The sequence below is a fragment of the Pituophis catenifer genome, unplaced genomic scaffold (genome assembly GCF_029215685.1).
Source record: "Pituophis catenifer annectens isolate HBS135680 unplaced genomic scaffold, rPitCat1.0.hap2 SCAF_7, whole genome shotgun sequence".
Taxonomy (NCBI): Eukaryota; Metazoa; Chordata; class Lepidosauria; order Squamata; family Colubridae; genus Pituophis; species Pituophis catenifer.
Genome location: NW_027256887.1, coordinates 7,262,748 through 7,283,947, shown reverse-complemented (window position 1 = coordinate 7,283,947; position 21,200 = coordinate 7,262,748). Strand labels below are relative to the sequence as shown.

The following is a 21,200-nucleotide window of genomic DNA, read 5'->3' as shown; positions in this document are numbered from 1 at the left end:
TTAAGCTAGGCGAGTTAACATTGTTGTTTTATTTATTTTATAAGGATGTGCTGAATGTGTTGTTCTCCAAACCCAACAAAAACTCCTCATGGATGTAGAGCATTAAGCATTACAAATTAAATCAATCAATCAGGACAGAGTTGGAAGGGACCTTGGAGGTCTTTTAGTTCAACCCCCGGCTCAAGCAGGACATCCATTTCAGACAAATATCTCAGGGGCTGTCACAAAGAAGGGGAAGTCAAGCTATTCTCCAAAGCACCTGAGGGCAGGACAAGAAGCAATGGGTGGAAACTAATCAAGGAGAGAATCAACTTAGAAATAAGGAGAAATTTCCTGACAATTAGAACAATTAACCAGTGGAACAACTTGCCTCCAGAAGCTGTGAATGCTCCAACACTGGAAGTTTTGAAGAAGATGTTGGATAACCATTTGTCTGAAGTGGTGTAGGGTTTCCTGCCTAAGCAGGGGGTTGGACTAGAAGACCTCCAAGGTCCCTTCCAACTCTGTTATTCTATTCTATTCTATTCTATTCTATTCTATTCTATTCTATTCTATTCTATTCTACTCTACTCTACTCTACTCTACTCTACTCTACTCTACTCTATTCTACTCTATTCTAAATGGTTGTCCAATCTCTTCTTAAAAACTTCCAGTGTTGGAGCACCCACAATTTCTGGAGGCGAGCTGTTCCACTGGTTAATTGTCCTCACTGTTAGGAAGTTTCTCCTTAATTCCTTCAGGTTGCTTGATTAGTTTCCATTCATTGTTTCTTGTCTTGCCTTCTGGGGCAAGTTACATCATGCCATCCTATCATCAATACCAACTGAAAGTGATTTATTTGCTGTTCTTCTGCCAATGAGCCAAGCTAGCGAAATGTGGGCTTAAGTAGAAGACCGTTGGGGAGATCCATAGCTCGCACTAAAAATGTACTCCGTGCTCAGCAACAGTTCAATAAATGAGGATAATCTATTAGGAAATAATTTGCTGATGCGCTTAAAAATTAGAAATCAGACTGGTATAAAATATTCCTTAATTAAAAGATTTGTTCTATAATTTGCAAGGAAGTTAATTTTTTTCCCCCCGCCAAAGCTATTTTCCACAAATCTCTCAATATCATTGATTCAAGGAGAGATGTTTCTAGTTATTTTGCCACAATAAAACATTTTAGGTTAGCTAAAAAATAATAATAATAATATGTTGCCTTATGCCAGCTATCAGCAACAGAATTGTTACATTGCATCATCTTAGAACGTTTATAAAAAAAATGGAAAAGCCACATGAAAATTAAGAACCAGAGTTTATTGCCAAATGTTTCTAAATCCAATACAACCATCCAGTAACAGTTAACAGTAACAGAGTGGAAAGGGACCTTGGAGGTCATTTAGTCCAACCCTATACTAGGGATTCGAACCACCAAACTGCCGACCTTTCTGATCGACAAGCTCAGTGTTTTAGCCACTGAGCCACCTAGTCAGGCCTATGGGGGGACGGGGAGAAATCACGTGATGCCATCGTTTACCTAGGCAGGAAATGTTCCATGATTTAATAGCTCTTACATCAGGAAATTCTACTCATCTTCAGCCTGAATCTCCTTTCTTGGGTTCCAAGCATTTTCTCCTTGCTCAAGAGAGAATAGACCAGGCCAGAGAAGAGCCACTAAGATGATTAGGGGACTGGAGGCTAAAACATATGAAGAACGGTTGCAGGAACTGGGTATGGCTAGTCTAGTCTAGTGAAAAGAAGGACCACGGGCGACATGATAGCAGTTTTCTACTATTTGGGGTGTAGAAAGTTAGCACCCACCCCTCTCCTAGAAAAATGAAATATTCTAGGAAATATTAAAAAGGCAGAATATTATATTTCCCTGGAAGAGAAAAGGAGAAACATGTTTTAAAGACAAAGAGCAGCTCTCTGCCCGTTCCCATCTTTGTCAATGGGCCATTAAGGCAGGGGTGATATCCAGCAGGTTCTGACAGGTTCTGGAGAACCGGTAGTGGAAATTTTGAGTAGTTCGGAGAATCGGCAAATACCACCTCTGGCTGGCCCCAGAGTGGGGTGAGAATGGAGATTTTGCAATATCCTTCCCCCAGGAATGGGAAGGGAATGGGGATTTTGTAGTATCCTTTTCCTGGAGTGGGGTGGGAATGGAGATTTTGCAATATCCTTCCCCTGCCACGCCCACCAAGCCACACCACGCCCACCAAGCTACGCCCGCAGAACCAGTAGTAAAAAAATTTGGATTAAGGCCTAGGCCAGTCTATTCTACATAACCAAGATCTACCTCCTTCAGGCAGAGCCATAGTAGGAATTGCCCAAAGCCCCTTCATTACATCATCACCCAGCAAGAGTGAACCAAGCCTGGGACTCAAAAGACAACCTACAAAGTTACCCCTGCATGGCCCCATGGGAGTCTGACAACCAATCAGAATACAAGCTCAAATTCAAAAGCCCAACAGAGGGCATAAAACCCAGACACTCTCAGCATCTCTGCCCTTTTTTCGCCCAAGATCTCCAAGCCATGTGATCCTGTTTATCAATAAACCTTCTTTCCAAGCAACTTCCATGAATCCAGTGTCTTTTTCCCCACTTGGAACTGAACCCAGAAGGACATTTCTTCCAACAGAGGGACTGACACAAAGAAGAGGGAGTCAAGCTATTCTCCAAAGCACCTGAGGGCAGGACAAGAAGCAATGGGTGGAAACTAATCCAAGAGAGAAGCAACTTAGAACTAAGGAGGAATTTCCTGACAGTTAGAACAATTAACCAGTGGGACGATTTGCCTCCAGAAGTTGTGAATGCTCCAACACTGGAAGTTTTTAAGATGTTGGATAACCATTTGTCTGAAGTGGTGTGGGGTTTCCTGCCTAGGCAGGGGGTTGGACTAGAAGACCTCTAAGGTCCCTTCCAACTCTGTTATTCTCTTAAACAGAGCTACCTTTGCATGGCAATCTTTTAAAGATTGGCAGATTGCAATCACAGGGCCTCTCTGTGTCTTCCCTTTAGCAAGCTAAGTGGGCCCAGATCCTTGATCTGTTCCACAAAGGATCTGGTTTCCAAAGCCCAGAGAATAATCAATATGTTTTTTTCCCTCCTGCTGTTTGGTAGGTCGGAGGAGAACAAAGCTGTGGACTCCCAACAATAGTTGTCCTCCGTGTGATTTCCACACATCACAATACAAATGTGTACTATTTCTATAAAAGATTACCCGCCTTCGACTGATGTGCACTGTTAAAAATAGATTTTAAAGGATTGCAACTTGGAGATATCTGTCCTGTTTGATATCCCTTCCCAAAGATCTAACTTTCTCGGGTCAAGTCCAATGTTTTCTCCTGGAGCTGCTTTTCTGCCAGGTAAGAAGTTAAAAGCCTGGTGGCGCAGCAGACTAATAGCCTGTTATTAACATTCAGCTGCCTGCAATTACTGCAAGTTCGAATCTCCCCAGGCTCAAGGTTGACTCAGCCTTCCATCCTTTCTAAGGTAGGTAAATTGAGGACCCAGTTTGTGGGGGCAATAAGCTGACTTTGTATAAAATATACAAAAGTGTGAAGGCTATTGCTTAACGCATTGTAAGCCGCCCTGAGTCTCCGGAGAAGAGCTGTTATGTAAATAGGTTTGTTTGGCGGGAAGTTTGAATTAACTGACCCTCAGCTGATTGGCTGACCACCACAGCTGCAAGGTATATAAAGGGAGCTGGCTCCCCTGGTCAGTTGCTGGAGTCTCACCATATAATAAAGAGCTGTTGTCACTAACTACTCTGGCTTGCTGCGTCCTCATTCACCCCACTTAACATTGGCGACGAAGGTGGGATCTTGAGGCCAGAAGCAGAGGAGAGCTGAAGCCACACTCGAGAGAAAGAGCTGAAGCCACGTTCAGAGAAGGGACCAGAGACCGCAACCGAATCCAGCCAGGCGAGCGAGCAGAGCACAGGAGAATCCCCGAAACGATGTCTGCCTACACCCCGCCAGCGCCTTTCGACCCCAAGGAAGAGAAGTGGGGATCCTACATGTCTCGGTTCGAGTGCTTCATGGTGGCAAACGACATGCAAGGGCTACCGGACGTTCGGAAGAAAGCCCTGTTCCTGAGCCACTGTGGGCCAAGGGTCTTCGACACAGCCGAAGCATTGTCGGAGCCGAATTCGGTCCACAACATCTCCTGGTCGACGCTACAGACCCTGCTGAAAGACCACTATGCACCAACGCCATCGAAGTACGTCCAACGCTATGAATTCCGGCAACGGCTACAGCAGGAGGGCGAATCGATCAGCGAGTACGTCGCTGCCCTGCGTAAGGCCGCAACCCAATGTGAGTACCGAGACCTCGATGAGATGCTCCTAGAGCAACTAATTTGCGGAGTGAGAGATGGCCGGCTCCAGAGAAGGCTGCTTGCGAGGTCAAACCTGACCCTACTCATCGCGCTAGACGAAGCCAGAGCGCAAGAGTCGTCAGTAAAGGCCGCCGAGAGATTAAAGAGCTCCCACCTAACCAAGGCAACGCAGAAAACGGCGCCAGTGCATCGGGAGGCCGTGAGCACCGCGAGCGAGGGGGAGTCTGAGGAGGAGGTCTACCGCACCGAGCAGTCCCGCACAGCCCGGAGGGAGCCCAGAGACGGATGCGCCAGCTGCGGAGGGTCCCACTCACGACAAAACTGTAAGTTCAGGGACGCCGTTTGCCGTGCCTGCAAAAAGAGGGGCCACATCGCGAGGGTCTGCAGATCGAAGGCACACCAGAGCTACAGACCACGTGGCCAATCTGCCCAATCCGAGACGGCGCCACACCGAAGGCCCAACAGGGATGGCGGAAACCGGAAGGGCGCGAAATTCGAAGACGTTGGGGCCTACACCATACGCATCGCACAGACCTGCACCTCGCCCGGAGAAAAGACCTACACCACGGTCGAGATCGAGGGACGGGAGTGCCAGATGGAGATAGACACGGGATCACCAATATCCATCATGTCTTGGGAGAACCTGAAGAAAGTCATCCCCAGCGTACACAAGCGAAGCTCCAGCCGCAGCAACGCAGACTGAAGGACTACCAAGGGAACCGCATACCCGTCGAAGGCAGAGGCGAGTTCCAAGTCCAGTACGGGGAGTTTACCGAGAAACTGCCCCTCACCATCGTCAGCGACAACCTCCCCAGCCTCCTGGGCATGGACTGGTTCAGGGCCCTAGGCATGGGATTCACCGGAGTAAGGAACGTTCGAAGCACCCTGAAGGAAGACCTGATGCAGGAATTCCAGGACGTGTTCGACGAAAGGCTTGGCAAGTATGTGGGGACCCCGATTTCGTTTAATCTAGACCCCAATATTGCACCCATCCGTTTAAAGCCGAGGCGGGTACCATTTGCCCTGAAGCCCAAAATAGACATTGAACTGGACAAATTAATCAAACAAGGGGTGCTCGTTCCAGTCGACCACGCCAAATGGGAGACCCCAATTGTTACACCGGTCAAGCCGGACGGGTCAGTGCGCATATGCGCCGATTATAAATGCACAATTAATAAGGCCCTGCAGCAGAGCGCCTATCCAGTGCCCGTCGTTCACCACCTATTGCATTCCCTGGGCCCCGGCAAGATTTTCGCGAAACTCGATCTTGCGCAGGCGTACCAGCAGCTGCCAGTAGATGGCGCTACCGCGGAAGCACAGACTATCGTAACCCACAGAGGGGCCTTCAAGTGCACCCGCCTGCAATTCGGAGTAAGCGTGGCCCCCGGACTGTTCCAAAGTACCATGGAGCGGCTACTACAGGGGATCCCCGGGGTGGTGCCCTATTTCGATGACGTGCTCATTACCGCCGACAATGAGCACCAGCTAAGAGAAAGGCTGAGGGAGGTGTTAAGGAAATTCAGGGACGCAGGACTCAGAGTAAAACGCAATAAATGCATGATTGCAGTCCCCTCAGTCGAATTCCTTGGGTACAGGGTTGATGGCACCGGCATCCACCCCACAGAAAGCAAGATCAGGGCAATCCAAGAAGCACCCACCCCCAAAGACAAGGCAGAGCTACAAGCCTTCCTGGGACTATTAAACTTTTACACCATCTTCCTAAAAGACAAGGCAACAGTGGCAGAACCCCTACATAAACTGTTAACCAAAAAAGCCACCTGGAATTGGGGGAAGGCTGAAGACAGGGCATTCGCCGGCATTAAAAAACTGCTGTCAGCCGAGAGTTTTTTAATTCAGTACAACGCAACGCTTCCCCTTGTTCTAGCATGTGACGCGTCCCCGTTCGGGGTGGGAGCCGTCCTGAGCCACAGACTCCCGAATGGCCTAGAGGCGCCCATCGCATACTACTCCCGAACCCTATCAAGTGCCGAGCGAAATTACAGCCAGCTCGACAAAGAGGCACTAGCCGCCGTTTCGGGAGTAAAGAAATTCCACGAGTACTTGTTCGGGAGAGACTTTGAATTGATCACAGATCATCGACCGCTCCTGGGTCTCCTCGCGGGAGATCGACCAACCCCGGCAGCACTTTCGCCCAGGATGACACGCTGGGCCATTTTCCTCGCAGCATACTCTTATCGCCTGGTACACCGACCAGGGGCGGACATGGGCAACGCGGACGCACTCAGCCGATGCCCACTACCCGACAGTTTAGAAGACCCCACACCCGGCATCCCCATCCTGCTGATAGACGTTTTGGACTCTGGGCCCATCACATCAGCCGAGGTTGCGAGAGCCTCAACCAAAGACCACGTGATCCGGACAGTCGCAAGTTGGGTTATGAGGGGGTGGCCGGAAAGGATTGGGAGCGGGGAATTTAAACCATTCGCGGGAAAACGGGACGAGTTGACAATGCAAGGGGGTTGTTTACTATGGGGCGATCGGGTTGTTATTCCTTCACGCTTAAAGGAAAAGGTTCTAACGTTGTTGCATGAGGGGCACCCCGGGATTGTAAGAATGAAGGGGCTAGCCAGGAGCTACGTCTGGTGGCCCAGCATGGATGCAGACATTACCGAGTGGGTGGGGAAATGCCAGCCCTGCCAAGAGTCCAGATCAGACCCGCCAACGGCACCCGTGAGAGAGTGGGAAAGACCCCAGGGACCCTGGTCCAGAATACATATTGATTTTGCAGGCCCCTTCCATGGACAGACCTTCATGGTCATCGTAGACGCGTTCTCCAAATGGTTGGAGATCAAGCTAATGAAGGCCACTACCACCGACGCAACCATTAGAGAGCTAAGACAATTATTCGCCACACATGGGTTACCGGACATCCTAGTGTCAGATAACGGGCCACAGTTCACCGCAACACAGTTCGAGGGCTACTTAGCGGGACTTGGGATCAGACACGTCCTTTCTGCCCCGTTTCATCCGGCTAGTAACGGACAGGCTGAGAGATTTGTTAGATCAGCAAAGGAGGCCCTTTCACGCTTAAGCCCCGGGGACTGGCAGGAAAGGGTAGACAAGTTCCTACTAGCCCAGCACTCCACACCCTGCACAGCCACAGGCCGAAGTCCGGCCGAACTATTAATGGGGCGGAAACTCCGGGGAATACTAGATAGACTCAACCCCAACTACTCCCCAGAGGTATTCAAGGGGGGGGAGAGGAAACTTAGAGAGTTCACCATAGGAACACCGGTACACGCCAGAAACTATGGACAGGGCCCACTCTGGGAGGCAGGAACAATCACAGAAATCACAGGCCCCAAGTCATACCGGGTAGACATGGGGGACGGGAGAGTTTGGCGCAGACACATTGACCAATTAAGAAAACGGGTAACCACAAACACAGACGAGACATTAGACGACCCCATCTCCGACCACGACTACCAACCAGAGGCACAAACCACTAGCCCGAATAGAGCGGAGGACTTAGCTGAGGATTCTGGTATCCAGCGCCGCCCCATCGAGGTAGTCCCAGCAGCCGAAGAAGTCGCCGCCCACGAGGAGGTTCCGGAGGCCTCATTGGCGGAGCAGGGAGAAACAGAAAGTCCCTCCGACCTGCTCGACGCCGCCCCTCCGACTGAACTGCGCAGGTCAACTAGGGCTCGTACACGCCCTAGTCACCTGAGAGACTTTGTATGCAAATAACACCCCAAGTGACTTCTGGGAGGGGAGGAGTGTTATGTAAATAGGTTTGTTTGGCGGGAAGTTTGAATTAACTGACCCTCAGCTGATTGGCTGACCACCACAGCTGCAAGGTATATAAAGGGAGCTGGCTCCCCTGGTCAGTTGCTGGAGTCTCACCATATAATAAAGAGCTGTTGTCACTAACTACTCTGGCTTGCTGCGTCCTCATTCACCCCACTTAACAAGAGCGGCATATAAATCAAATTTAAAAAAAAAAAAAGCAACTGATAATCTCCCAACCATCTGGTATTTTTGAAGCCCCTGATTTGGACTTTGAAGGAGTTGAGTAACATCTCAAGTGGAAACAGAGGCAGACTTAATATCCTCTTATGTGTACTCAGCTATTGGGCTTAAAAGCATCACGTATCTGGTAGATTCCAAAAGATCTGAAAATAAATATGCAGAAAGCCTTTGGATTTCTCTCGAGGGAAGATGTTAACCAGATCCAGAACGATAACAAACGCAACCCTATCACCCGTGCATCTTACAAAGGGCTGCCTCTGTTAAACCGAGTTTGTTATTATCTTTACCTTATGAGAATGAATGCAGCACTGTGACCAAGATCAGGAAAGTGCAGCCGTGCCTCCCCCGTCAAATTTTTACAGGAAGTCCTGTGTATCTGCGGCACCAAGACCGCTTACTACTGTAGCGTTTAGACATTTGCATCTGCTCGTCCTAGTGGAGTTTAATAGGGGTGGTGAGGAAATCCATGTAACCACAGGAAGCATAACAGTCATTTCAAGCGTGTCAGGCTTGAAATGTAATGCAACGAAATTTCATTTTCACCTATGCCGATTAGTGTACGTACGAAGTGATAATAAAGTTATTTTAACTCTAAGTCTTCTTTGTGTTTGCTAGGAAAAAGGAAAAAAAAAAAACGATCAGGATTTTTACACACCGTTTACAAAGCTGGCGATTATGTAGGCTGAGGTCTTAGAAAATTCTGGGCGTGCGGATTGAGAAAAGAATTTGGACCTCAGGCTTCTCAAAACTAGCCCTGATGTAATGTGAATTTCGGACGGTTTGGTTTAGTGGTTAAATCGCCAGGCTAGATAGCGGGAGAGGGTGAATTCTAGACCTGCGTTCGTCATGAAAGCCAGTTGGGTGACTTTGGGCCAGTCCTTCTCTCTCTCTCTCCTCTCAGCCTGACTCACCTCACAGATTGTTGTCGTTTGGGGGGAAAATTTGGGGCCTTTTGTTTGGGGCCTTTGCACAGGTTCGCCTGGTGCGCCAGTTGCGCCCTTTCCTGGACCGAGATGACCGTCGCACAGTCACTCATGCCCTGGTTACTTCCCGCTTGGATTACTGCAATTCCCTCTACGTGGGCCTGCCCCTGGGATGCACCCGGAGACTCCAGCTGATCCAGAATGCAGCTGCACGGGTTGTTATGGGAGCCCCTCGTTACTCCCATATAACACCCCTCCTGCGTGAGCTGCACTGGTTACCAGTGGTTCTCCGGGTCCGCTTCAAGGTGCTAGTCCTCACCTATAAGGCCCTTCATGACTTAGGTCCGGGATATTTGCATGACCTTCTCCTGCCTGCCTCTCACCGTCCTGTTCACTCACATAGGGCCGCTCTCCTCAGGTTCCGACGGCGAGCCAGTGACACCTTGCTGTGCCCAGAGGTAGGGCATTCTCTGTGGGTGCTCCCACCCTCTGGAATGAATTACCTACTGAGCTCCGGACGGCTCCTGATCTCCGCTCCTTCCGTCGGGACCTGAAGACTTGGCTTTTCAAACAAATAGGCTGAGACTGATTCCGGGCTTTATTGTTTATTACTAATTAATTATTTGGATTAAATTATGATTTTATTGTACTTGTTTCTTAACTTGTGTTCGCCGCCCTGAGTCCTTCGGGAGAATGGCAGCATATAAATACATGTAATAAATAATAAATAAATAAAATAGGAGGAGGAAGGTGTGTTTGATATGTTTGCCACCTTGAGTTGTTTGTAAAAATAAGAAAAGCAGGATACAGATAAAGAAATATTATTTGTTGCTTGAGTTAACTATAGAAAATAATAAAAGACAAAATATAAAAAAAACATCCTTCTGTCGTAAGCCAGCCAGTCAGACTCATTGAATACGAGATGGTTGGCAAATAAATTTTATAAATACACACACACACACAAGACAGAAAAGGAGACAAACATGGAAAGAATGAATTGTCTCTTGTGCAAACCCTAAGCAGACTAAAGAAATGAGGGCTGTGAAAATATTTACAGACCCCTCACATCCATAAATTGTTGAAATTGTTAAGGAGTGGAAACATAAATTGTTTAAACTACTGAAGTTCGCAGATGACACAACAATGATCGGTCTCATTCGAGACAACGATGAATCCGCATACAGATGGGAGGTTGAACAACTAGCCTTGTGGTGCGACCAGAACAATCTGGAACTGAACACACTCAAAACCGTAGAAATGGTGATGGACTTTAGGAGAAACCCTCCCATACTACCACCTGTTACAATACTAGACAACACAGTATCAACAGTAGAGACCTTCAAATTTCTAGGTTCTATCATATCTCAAGACCTAAAATGGACACCTAACATCAGAAACGTCATCAAAAAAACACAACAAAGAATGTTCTTTCTGCGCCAACTCAGAAAGCTCAAACTGCCCAAGGAGCTCCTGATCCAGTTCTACAGAGGAATTATTGAGTCTGTCATCTGCACCTCTATAACTGTCTGGTTTGGCTCTGCAACCCAACAAGACAGACAGAGACTTCAGAGGATAATTAGAACTGCAGAAAAAACAATGGCTACCAACCTGCCTTCCATTGAGGACCTGTATACTGCATGAGTCAAAAAGAGGGCTGTGAAAATATTTACAGACCCCTCGCATCCTGGACATAAACTGTTACAACTCCTACCCTCAAAACGATGCTATAGAGCACTGCACACCAGAACAACTAGACACAAGAACAGTTTTTTCTTGAACGCCATCACTCTGCTAAACAAATAATTCCCTCAAAACTGTCAAATTATTTACTAAGTCTGCATTACTATTAATCTTCTCATCATTCCTATCACCCATCTCCTCCCACTTATGACTGTATGACTGTAACCTTGTTGCTGGTATCCTTAAGATTTATACTGACTGTTTCCTAATATGATTTGATTGCTTATTTGTTCCCTATGACTATCATTAAGTGTTGTACCTTATGATTCTTGCGATTCTTATGTATCTTTTCTTTTATGTACACCGAGAGTGTATGCACCAAAGACAAATTCCTTGTGTGCCCAATCACACTTGGCCAATAAAGAATTCTATTCTATTCTATTCTATCCTCAAAACGATGCTATAGAGCACTGCACACCAGAACGAGACACAAGGACATTTTTTTTCCCGAATTCCATCACTCTGCTAAACAAATATTTCCCTCAACACTGTCAAACTATTCACTAAGTCTACATTACTATTACTATTAATCTTCTCATCGTTCCTATCACCCATGATTGCATGACTGTAACTTGTTGCTGTATCCTTATGATTTATATTGATTGTTTCCTAGTATGATTTGATTGCTTATTTGTACCCTATGACTATCATTAAGTGTTGTACCTTATGATTCTTAACAAATGTATCTTGTCTTTTTATGTACACTGGGAGCATATGCACCAAAGACAAATTCCTTGTGCGTCCAATCACACTTGGCCAATAAAGAATTCTATTCTATTTATGAACACTGCGCCTGCAACACTAATTCAGTTCTAAGTGACACACACGCATATAAACTTATCAAAAGCAGAGAGCAGGGAGACACAATGTAATAATATTGTGGGACTCCTGTGCCCCCAATTACTTTCATGTCAAGAATGATATAGCCCTCTACCTAGTAGTAAGTAAGAGGGATCAGAAGCATTACCATCTGGCCTTATAACCCCTGAGCAAACTACCATAGATACATCACACGCTATTCCTGAGAGAGGAGCACAGCTGGCAAATATGCCAATATGTATACAGAAGGAGACACACCTGGAGTGTAAACCAGTTAAGGAATGGAGGTTCACCACCTGGCTAGCAGGTTAGCAGTGTTTTTGTATTCTATAGAAATTTGAGTGAAGACTTTTCACCTCAAGAAAGTAACAGAATAACAGACCTGGAGGGGACTTTGGAAATCTTCCAGTTCAACCCCCTGCTTAGATAGGAAACCCTATACCATTTTAGGCAAATGGTTATCCAACATCATCTTAAAAACTTCCAGTGTTGGAGCATTCACAACTTCTGGAGGCAAGTTGTTCCACTGATTCATTGTTCTAACGGTCAGGAAATTTCTCCTTAGTTCTAAGTTGCTTCTCTCCTGGATTAGTTTCCACCCATTGCTTCTTGTCCTGCCCTCAGGTGCTTTGGAGAATAGCTTGACTCCCTCTTCTTTGTGGCAGCCCCTCAAATATTGGAATACAGCTATCATGTCTCCCCTCATCCTTCTTTTTATTAAACCAGACATACCCAGTTCAGCTAGGTGCACTTCAAGAATAAACGGTGCTTCTTGATTGAACTTGGCTGAGCTTCCTCATCTAGCACAGGGTCACCAACCTTTCGGACCTCAGGGACCACTAAATTCATAATTTTAAATCCTGCGGACCACTACTATGATCTACCTAATGACTGGCTGGGTGGGCATGGCTAGGTGGTCATTTGACTGGATGGGTGTGGCCAACTCAATGTCACTCACGTCAAGGGGCGCCTCGCCAGCCTCTACTCGCCCCTCCCCTCCCAGCCACTCCTCACCTGCTCGCCCGGGCTCCTTAGGGCCCCAACAGGAAGCAGTTGTTGGAGCTAAGCAGCCACCATGAGAAAGAGTTGGCAAAACAGTTGCTCAGTTCAAATTGGATCTGACCGAGAAGGAGGCTCAGCAGAAGCACCTCACTGAGGACTAGGAGCATAGGCTTTCCAAGCAGAGGGAAGACCTGCGGGAGTGCATGGCCAGGTACCGGCGCCTGGAGGCTCAGCGGGCTGAGATGGTCAGCCAGTTCCAGGCCATGATGCAGTCCCACTGGAACGAGGCCCTCTGGCTCGTCGCCACCAGCGGTGCTTCTCTCCAGCCTTCGCCCAAAGCCCCTCACCAGGAGGCTGAAGCAGACCCTGAGTTAGAATTTCTTCCCCCCTCCAACCCACACAAAAAGACCCCGAAGGGGGAGACTCTCTGCAGCAACACAAACATTCATTGCATGTATCCGGCCCAGGGGCCGTAGTTTGAGGATCCCTGATTTAGTGCAATATAAAAAATGCAAATAATTTTTCTGCGGACCACCAAAATTTTCTCACGGACCACCAGTGGTCCACGGACCACCGGTGGGTGACCACTGATCTAGCATACATTTCCTTTTCTTTTTAAGCATAGTTCTATATGTTGGCAGTGATTGGCACTTCCACAGAGTGTTCCTGTGGTCTACCAAAAAGATGCTGGCTTGTGATACGGGGTCTCTTTGTGGCCAATCTAACTGGATCTGGCAAGGCACACCCTGTGTTCTCCTCAGTTACATGTTTCCACAGATGACTGACAGAAATTACCTCGGATGGAGGTTTCTTCGTTGTTATTACAGCTCGTCCTCAACTTACCACACAGTTCGGTTAGAGACTGATCGAAGTTACAACAGCATTGAAAAAAAGTGACCATTTTTCACACTTACAACTGTTGAAGCATCCCCGTGGACACGTGATCGAAATTCAGATGCTTGGCAACTGATTCATATGTATGACGGTTGCAGTGTCCCTGGGTCACGTAATTCCTCTTGTATGACCTTCTAACAAGCAATGGAGCCTTGGTGGCGCAGGAGACTAAAGCACCGTTAAAGTAACACCAGCTGCCTGCAATTACTGCGAGTTCAAATCTCACCAGGCTCAAGGTTGACTCAGCCTTCCATCCTTTCGAGGTAGGTAAAATGAGGACCCGGATTGTGGGGGCAATAAGCTGACTTTGTATAAAAAAGAACACTGCTTAGGGGGGACCAAAAGCCTTACTAAGCAGGTATATACAAAAGTATGGCGGCTATTGCTTAACGCATTGTAAGCTGCCCTGAGTCTCCGGAGAAGGGCGGCATATAAATCGAACCAATAAATAAATAAAATAAATAAACGGGGAAGCCAGATTCACTTAACAACCATGTCGCTAACTTAACTGCAGGGATTCGCTTAACCAATGTGGCAAGAAAGCTCGTAAAATGGGGCAAAACTCACTTAGCGAATGTCCCGCTTCGCAACATACATTTAAGGGACAATTGTGGTCATAGGTCGAGGACTACCTGTATCTATCCCGCTGCAGAATCTGCAGACTGAATTCAGGTAAGATACCCCCATACCAACAGTACATCTACAAACGAAAAATATCTTGATAGGATGGGCGACTGTAAGTAATATTTACATTTAAGTTTCTAATTATGAGTCAGGTGATTATTATCCTTTTGATAAAAGTAACCGGGCACTGTTTTTACAGCTCAAGATCCTAGCAAATGTATTCACCGTGGCAATAAAGAAAAATAGTTTTCACCAACATTCATTCTTTAACAGGCTATAACTTACAAGTTCCTCTGACATCTGTCATTTTTTTTCTCCTGATTCATCACCCAATAGCTGCCCATCTGATACAGAAGGTAGTTAAAAGTGGGAAATGGGTGTGTTTCCCGGGTCATATTTATATCCGGTGGCACAATTGCTTATCAAATGATAAGACAGAGTTGATCAACTGTCGTAACCCTCCGCTTCCCGTTGCATAATAACCACATTGTCTGACGAAAGATGCCTTGAAAGTTTTATGTCTCTTTTGTAAACTTTTGATTCATCCCAATAACAGGGCTGCCCTTATGAAAATATGGAGTTGGATTTGGTCTGTGGAATTGGGGTTTTTTTGCTTTTCCCAGGTTAAGTGAGAGCAATCATCCCCTGGAACAGAAGTCGCCTTCGGAAGTTGTGGGGGCTTCATCACTGGAGGCTTTCAAGGGGAGATCGGACTGCCATTTGTCGGGGATGGTGTAGGGTTTCCTGCTTGGGCATCGGGGGGGTTGGACTAGATGACCTACAAGGTCCCTTCCAACTCCGTTCATCCAATCTAAAGTGTATATCAAGTGTGCATTCCTTTTCTTTTCTTTTTCTTTTTTTAAAAGGGACAGATTATGCAATTTTTAAAGAATATTTTGAAAATGTCTGCAGGGAAAAACGAACAAAAAAAAAAAACAACCAAAATAATTTTGAAATACTCTGAATGTTGTAACTATAAACCTTAAAAATCTCCCTCAAGGAAAACCTGCTTCTTCTTGCTACTAGCTCTCGGATGCATGTACCCGTGCTGAACAGGACCGGCCAAAGGAAGGACGTAGCGAGCGCTGACTCTTTGAAATACAAAAAGGATTACTGGCTGCATTCCAATATATAAAATGCAGAGGAAGTAAACGCAGGCACGCTCCTCTCTCTTTAAACGTTGCTAAAATGGCTTCTTGGAAGTTTGATTTCTTTTTGTTTCTGAGTAATTTTTCGCCCCCTTTGATGCAGACCTGCCTGTACTTAAGACTTAAAAGAAAGAAAAAGTACTCTAGCAGATGTGGGAACTACTTACCTCTCTCTGTCTCGTATTGGCTGGTGCCTCCTGCAGTCAAGCTGCAGTTTGAAGCCTGATCTTTTGGTCTACCTGAGCGTACGGACACTGAAAAGGAAGAAGGAAGAGCACAGAAGAGGACTCAGTGGCTTACTCAATCAACACGTAGGGCTGAGAAAGGCAACGGTGGGCGGAAGGGAGCGAGTCTAACCAGTTTTACCTCCTCTTAAGTCCTGTCAATATGCCTATATGCACGAATGTGTCTCCCAGTGTGCATTTTTCTAGAGCTGCAGCAATGCTGGAGGAAGAGCCATTAAGAGTAGCTTAAGAATCTCGGCTGATTAAATTTTGTTATGGGCCATTTAATGGATCTACCCCAAAATACAGTTACAGGACAGGCGCTAACACAGTGAGCTGGGATTTAATATCCACAACTTAAAGAGTAATTGGGGATGTCTTGCTTAACAAGTCAAGCAGGAATTGGGTATGTCTACCATGTTTCCCCGAAAATAAGACCCTGACTTATATTTTTTTGAACCCTGAAATAAGCGCTTGGCCTGAGACTGAGTGGCTGTGGCTCCCGACGGCCCGATATAGCCAGCTGACACCATCGCTGGCTATTGGGGATGAGATCTTACCCCCCTCAGAGAAGGCTCGCAACTTGGGCGTCCTCCTGGACTCACGGCTGTCCTTGGAGGATCATATGACGGCCGTGGCCAGGGGTGCCTTTTATCAGGTTCGCCTGATTTCCCAGTTGCATCCCTTTCTGGATCGGGACGCCCTGCGCACAGTCACTCACGCCCTCGTCACTTCCCGGCTGGACTATTGTAATGCTCTCTACGTGGGGCTCCCCTTGAGGAGCACCCGGAGGCTCCAGCTGGTCCAGAATGCAGCCGCACGAGTAATAATGGGGGCGACTCATCGCTCCCATGTAACATCCATCTTACGTGAGCTACACTGGCTCCCGGTGGTCTTCCGGGTGCGCTTCAAGGTGTTGGTCACCACCTTTAAAGCGCTCCATGGCTTAGGACCTGGTTATCTACAGGACCGCATTCTGCCACCGATTGCCTCCCACCGACCAATACGCTCCCACAGACAGGGCCTCCTCAGGGTGCCGTCAGCCAAACAGTGTAGGCTGGCGACCCCCAGGGGGAGAGCCTTCTCTGTGGGGGGCCCGGCCCTATGGAATGAATTGCCCCCGGACATACGAAGGATCCCCGACCTCCGTGCCTTCCGTCGCGCTCTGAAGACCCTATTATTCCAGCAAGCTGGACTGACAGGATAAAGGTTTTTTTAAATTGGGTTTTGATAGGGGTTTTAAAATGATCTTATTTGGATGTTTTAAATTTGGCTGAATGATTGGATTATTTTAATAAACTTTTAATTTTTGTTGTACACTGTTTTTACCATGGCTGTTCACCGCCCTGAGTCCCTCGGGAGAAGGGCGGTATACAAATATAATAAACTAAACTAAACTAACTAAACTTATTGCCATGCGCTCAAAAGCCCGATTGGGCTTATTATCAGGGGATGTCTTATTTTGGGAGAAACAGGGTAGTCTAGTGAAAAGAAGAACTGGGGTGACATGATAGTGATGGTCCAATATTTGAGGGGCTGCCACAAAGAGGAGGGTCAACCAATTCTCCAAAGCACCCAAAGGAAAGACAAGAAACAATGGATGGAGATTAATCAAGGAGAGAAGCAACGTAGAACTAAGGAGAAACTTCCTAACAGTGAATTAACCAGTGGAACAGCTTGCCACCAGAAGTGGTGAATGCTCCATCAATGGAGGCTTTTAAGAAGAGACTGGACAGTCACTGATCTGAAATGGAATAGGGTCTCCTGCTTGAGTAGGGGGTTGGATTAGAAGACCTCCAAGGTCCCGTCTAACTCTGTTATTCTCAGTCCAGGTAGAAATCTTCTATAGGTAGTCCTCAAATTACAACAGTTCATTTAATGACATTTCAAAGTTACAACAGCCCTGAAAAAAGTGACTTGTGACCATTTTTTCACATTTAAGACCATTGCAGCATTTCCATGATCCCATGATCAAAATACAGATGCTTGGCAACTGACCCGCATTTATGACAGTTGCAGTGTCTTGGGATCAACCGATGACCTCTTGTGATCTTCTGACGAGCAAAATCAATGGGGGAAGCCAGATTCACTTAACAACCATGTTACTAACTTTAACAACTGCAGTGATTCACTTAACAACTGTGGCCAGAATGGTTGTAAAATGGGGCAAAACTCACTTTAACAACAGAATTTTTTGGGCTCAATTGTGGACGTTAAGTCAAAGATTACCTGTATTCAGGGGTGGGCTTCAAAGATTTTAGCAAGGGGTTCTCTGCCCGATTGCTGGGTGGGCTTGGCCATGGTGGGTGTGGCCTAGTCAGCCTCCTGCACCATTGTGGGGGTGGGGAGCGTTTTTGCTCTCCCCTGGCTCTGGAGGCTTTTCTCGGGTCTCCGGGAGGGCGAAAATGGCCTCCCCAGGTTCCGGAGGCCCTCTGGAGGCTGGAAACAGGCCTGTTTTCGGCCTTCCTGAACTTCCGGGAGGCCCATTTTTCACCCTCCCCAAGCCTCTGCGCGTGCCCTGCACTTACCTGCATCCAAAATGGGCCGTGTGGGGACTCCTGGGAGGGGAGGGGTGGGGTGGTCAGGGCCAGCCAGGAGTGGGATTTGGGGGTTCTCCGAACTGCACAGAATCTTAGCTAGAGGTTATCCCGAACCCCTGCGAACCCGCAGCAGCCCACCCCTCGGCAAAACTCACTTAACGACAGAATTTTTGGACTCAACTGTGGTCGTAAATTGAAGATTACCTGTATTCCAAATTATGAAAAGTGGGAGAGGTCTATTCTGTAAATTAGAAAGCACATAAGCAGAAGAAAATCAACTTGTCCTCCAAAATTGCCCAGTTTGTAAGAGAAAGTTTCAACCTGTCGTGTAATTAAGAATAATTTTTGGACAGGCTGAATGGTAAAAACATGAAGCTCTCCCTGAACACCCCAACACCACTCCAAGAATTGCATCGCTCATGTTTAACTGTGAAGGGTTGCAAAGCGGCTTTGATACTGGCAATTATGGGGAGAGGAAGAGACCCATTAAGAACCGAGCAGTATTTGGGTTTTCAAAGGATTTTTAAATGATGTTCACATGACACTTAGAAATCTCCTTCAACATCCATCTCCAGGATGCTCACTTCATCTTTTGTTTTTTACATGACATAATCTCCTTCAATTGCAAAAATGCATTCTAGTCTAGGAACCAGGGTGGATAAAAATCAATTTTTTAAAAAAAAATAAAAAAAATCAAGATTTTTTTATTTAAATTGGATTTTTTTGATTTAAATTGGATTTTTTTGATTTAAATCGGATTTTTTTGATTTTTATCGAATTTATTTTAATAAAAAATTTTTGGGGTAAAAATCTATTGTAAGATAGTTTTCTATTTAAGATACATAAATAATTTAGTTTATTCAGCATGAAATGGAGCTTAGTTATGTAGCATGATGCTGTATGTTCTGCAACACTGGGACTATCGGTGAGTCAACAGTGGGTCAAAGGAGTAGCAGAGATGACAGTTGCTCTTTAAAAATGATGGTTTAAATCGAGTTGATTTAAATCAAGACTTTTTACTAGGGATTTAAATCATGATTTAAATTGTGATTTAAATCAACTCGATTTAAATCAAATCCACGCTGCTAGGAACCCATCAAATATTATTTTGCCTTTTTTCAATTGACTTTTTCAAAAGTCAATCTTGTTTTAATCCCCTTCCTTTTTTTGGCATTTGTGTTTACTTTGTTTATTCAGAACCGACAGCGGTTCGTTTACTGGGAGGGATTTAAGTGTAAATGTTTCACATCCGGTACTTTGCGCTGGAAGGCCCCATTAAGTATCCACGGGCGCTGTTGTGGGTTGTGAGTGGTTGAACAGCCAGGCAGGATGCAAGCCAGATCTCACAGAAGACAGAAATGATCGTCCAGGCTCACTTATTCAAGAATAAATGGTGCTTCTTGACTGAACATGGCTGGGCTGCTTATTTAGCATATGTTTCCTTTTCTTTTTAAGCTCTGTATGTTCGGCATTTCCAGTCCTAAATTATCTCTTCTCTACCCCAGGGCTTGTTCCAGTATCCTCTTGCTTCGTTCCACACGTGTTGTCCTTCCAGGATCTAGCTTTCTAGTCCTCGGTCTCTAGACTTCCCTCACCTGCTTTTGTCTCCGTCCTCGCCCATTCCCTGGCAAGGCCAAGGAAGCATGGCACAGTCCCGTTCCAACTCCCCAATCCACTGTAACCTGCAACCTAGGGGCAACCCTGCCCAGCCTGCCATGCGATTCTTCTTTCTTTCAACAATTCCTTCCTTCCATCTAGTTCTTCCTTTCCTCTCCTCTTTTCTTCCACCTATTTCTTCCTGTCCTTTCCTTCCTTCCATTTCTTCCTTTCCTTTCGCCCCTTCCTTCCTTTCTGCCTATTTCTTCTTTTCCTTTCCCCCTTCCTCCCTTCCACCTATTTTTCCTTTCCCCTTTCTTTCTTCTGCCTATTTTTTTTCTTCCCCCTTCCTTCCTTCTGCCTATTTCTTCCTTCCTTCCACTCTACCTCCTTCCTTCTATTTCTTTTCCTTTCCCCTTCTATTTCTTCCTTTCCGTTCTTTCCCCCTTCCTTCCTTCTGCCTATTTCTTCCTTCCCACTCTACCTCCTTCCTTTCTTCTTCCTATTTCTTCCTTTCCTTTCGCCTTCTGCCTATTTCTTCCTTTCCTTCCATTTCTTTCTTTCCGTTCTTTTCCTTTCCTTCCTTCTGCCTATTTCTTCCTTTCCTTTTCTTTTGCCTTCTGCCTATTTCTTCCTTTCCTTCCTTCTATTTCTTTCTTTCCGTTCCTTTTCTCCTTCCTTCCTTCTGCCTATTTCTTCCTTTCCTTTTGTTTCCCCTTCTGGCTATTTCTTCCTTTCCTTCCTTCTAATCTTTCTTTCCGTTCCTTTCTTCTTCCTATTTCTTCCTTTCCTTTTCTTTCGCCTTCTGTCTATTTCTTCCTTTCCTTCCATTTCTTTCTTTCCGTTCTTTTCCTTTCCTTCCTTCTGCCTATTTCTTCCTTTCCTTTTCTTTTGCCTTCTGCCTATTTCTTCCTTTCCTTCCATTTCTTTCTTTCCGTTCCTTTCCTCCTTCCTTCCTTCCTGCCTATTTCTTCCTCTCCTTTTCTTTCTCCTTCTACCTATTTCTTCCTTTCCTTCCTTCTAATATTTCCTTTTCTTTCCCCTTCTGCCTATTTCTTCCTTTCCTTCCTTCTAATCTTTCTTTCCGCTCCTTTCCTCCTTCCTTTCCTCTGCCTATTTCTTCCTTTCCTTTTCTTTCCCCTTCTGCCTATTTCTTCCTTCCTTTCCTTCCTTCTATTTCTTTCTTTCCGTTCCTTTCCTCCTTCCTTCCATCTGCCTATTTCTTCCTTTCCACTCCTTTTCCCCTTCCTCCCTCCCTCCCTCCCATCTATTTCTCCCATCCCCTCCCTCCCTCCCTCCTTCCATTCCTCCCTTCCCTCCTTTCCCCTCCTCATCCCCAAAGGCGAGCCTGCCCGCCCAAGAGAGACCCCCCCCCCC

The 21,200-nt window shown here is 46.3% G+C and overlaps 1 protein-coding gene across 1 annotated transcript; it reads left to right on the top strand.

Annotated features, from left to right (window-relative positions):
• Positions 1-4,174: 4,174 nt before the first annotated feature.
• Positions 4,175-15,954, top strand: LOC139319578 (uncharacterized; the record flags this gene model as incomplete). Its single annotated transcript, XM_070947480.1, has 6 exons — positions 4,175-4,522; positions 4,577-4,891; positions 6,787-7,269; positions 7,393-7,716; positions 9,287-9,451; positions 15,895-15,954. Coding segments are annotated over 6 exons (1,695 nt in total), but the record flags the coding sequence as incomplete, so codon positions are not given.
• Between the last annotated feature and the right edge of the window lie 5,246 nt (positions 15,955-21,200).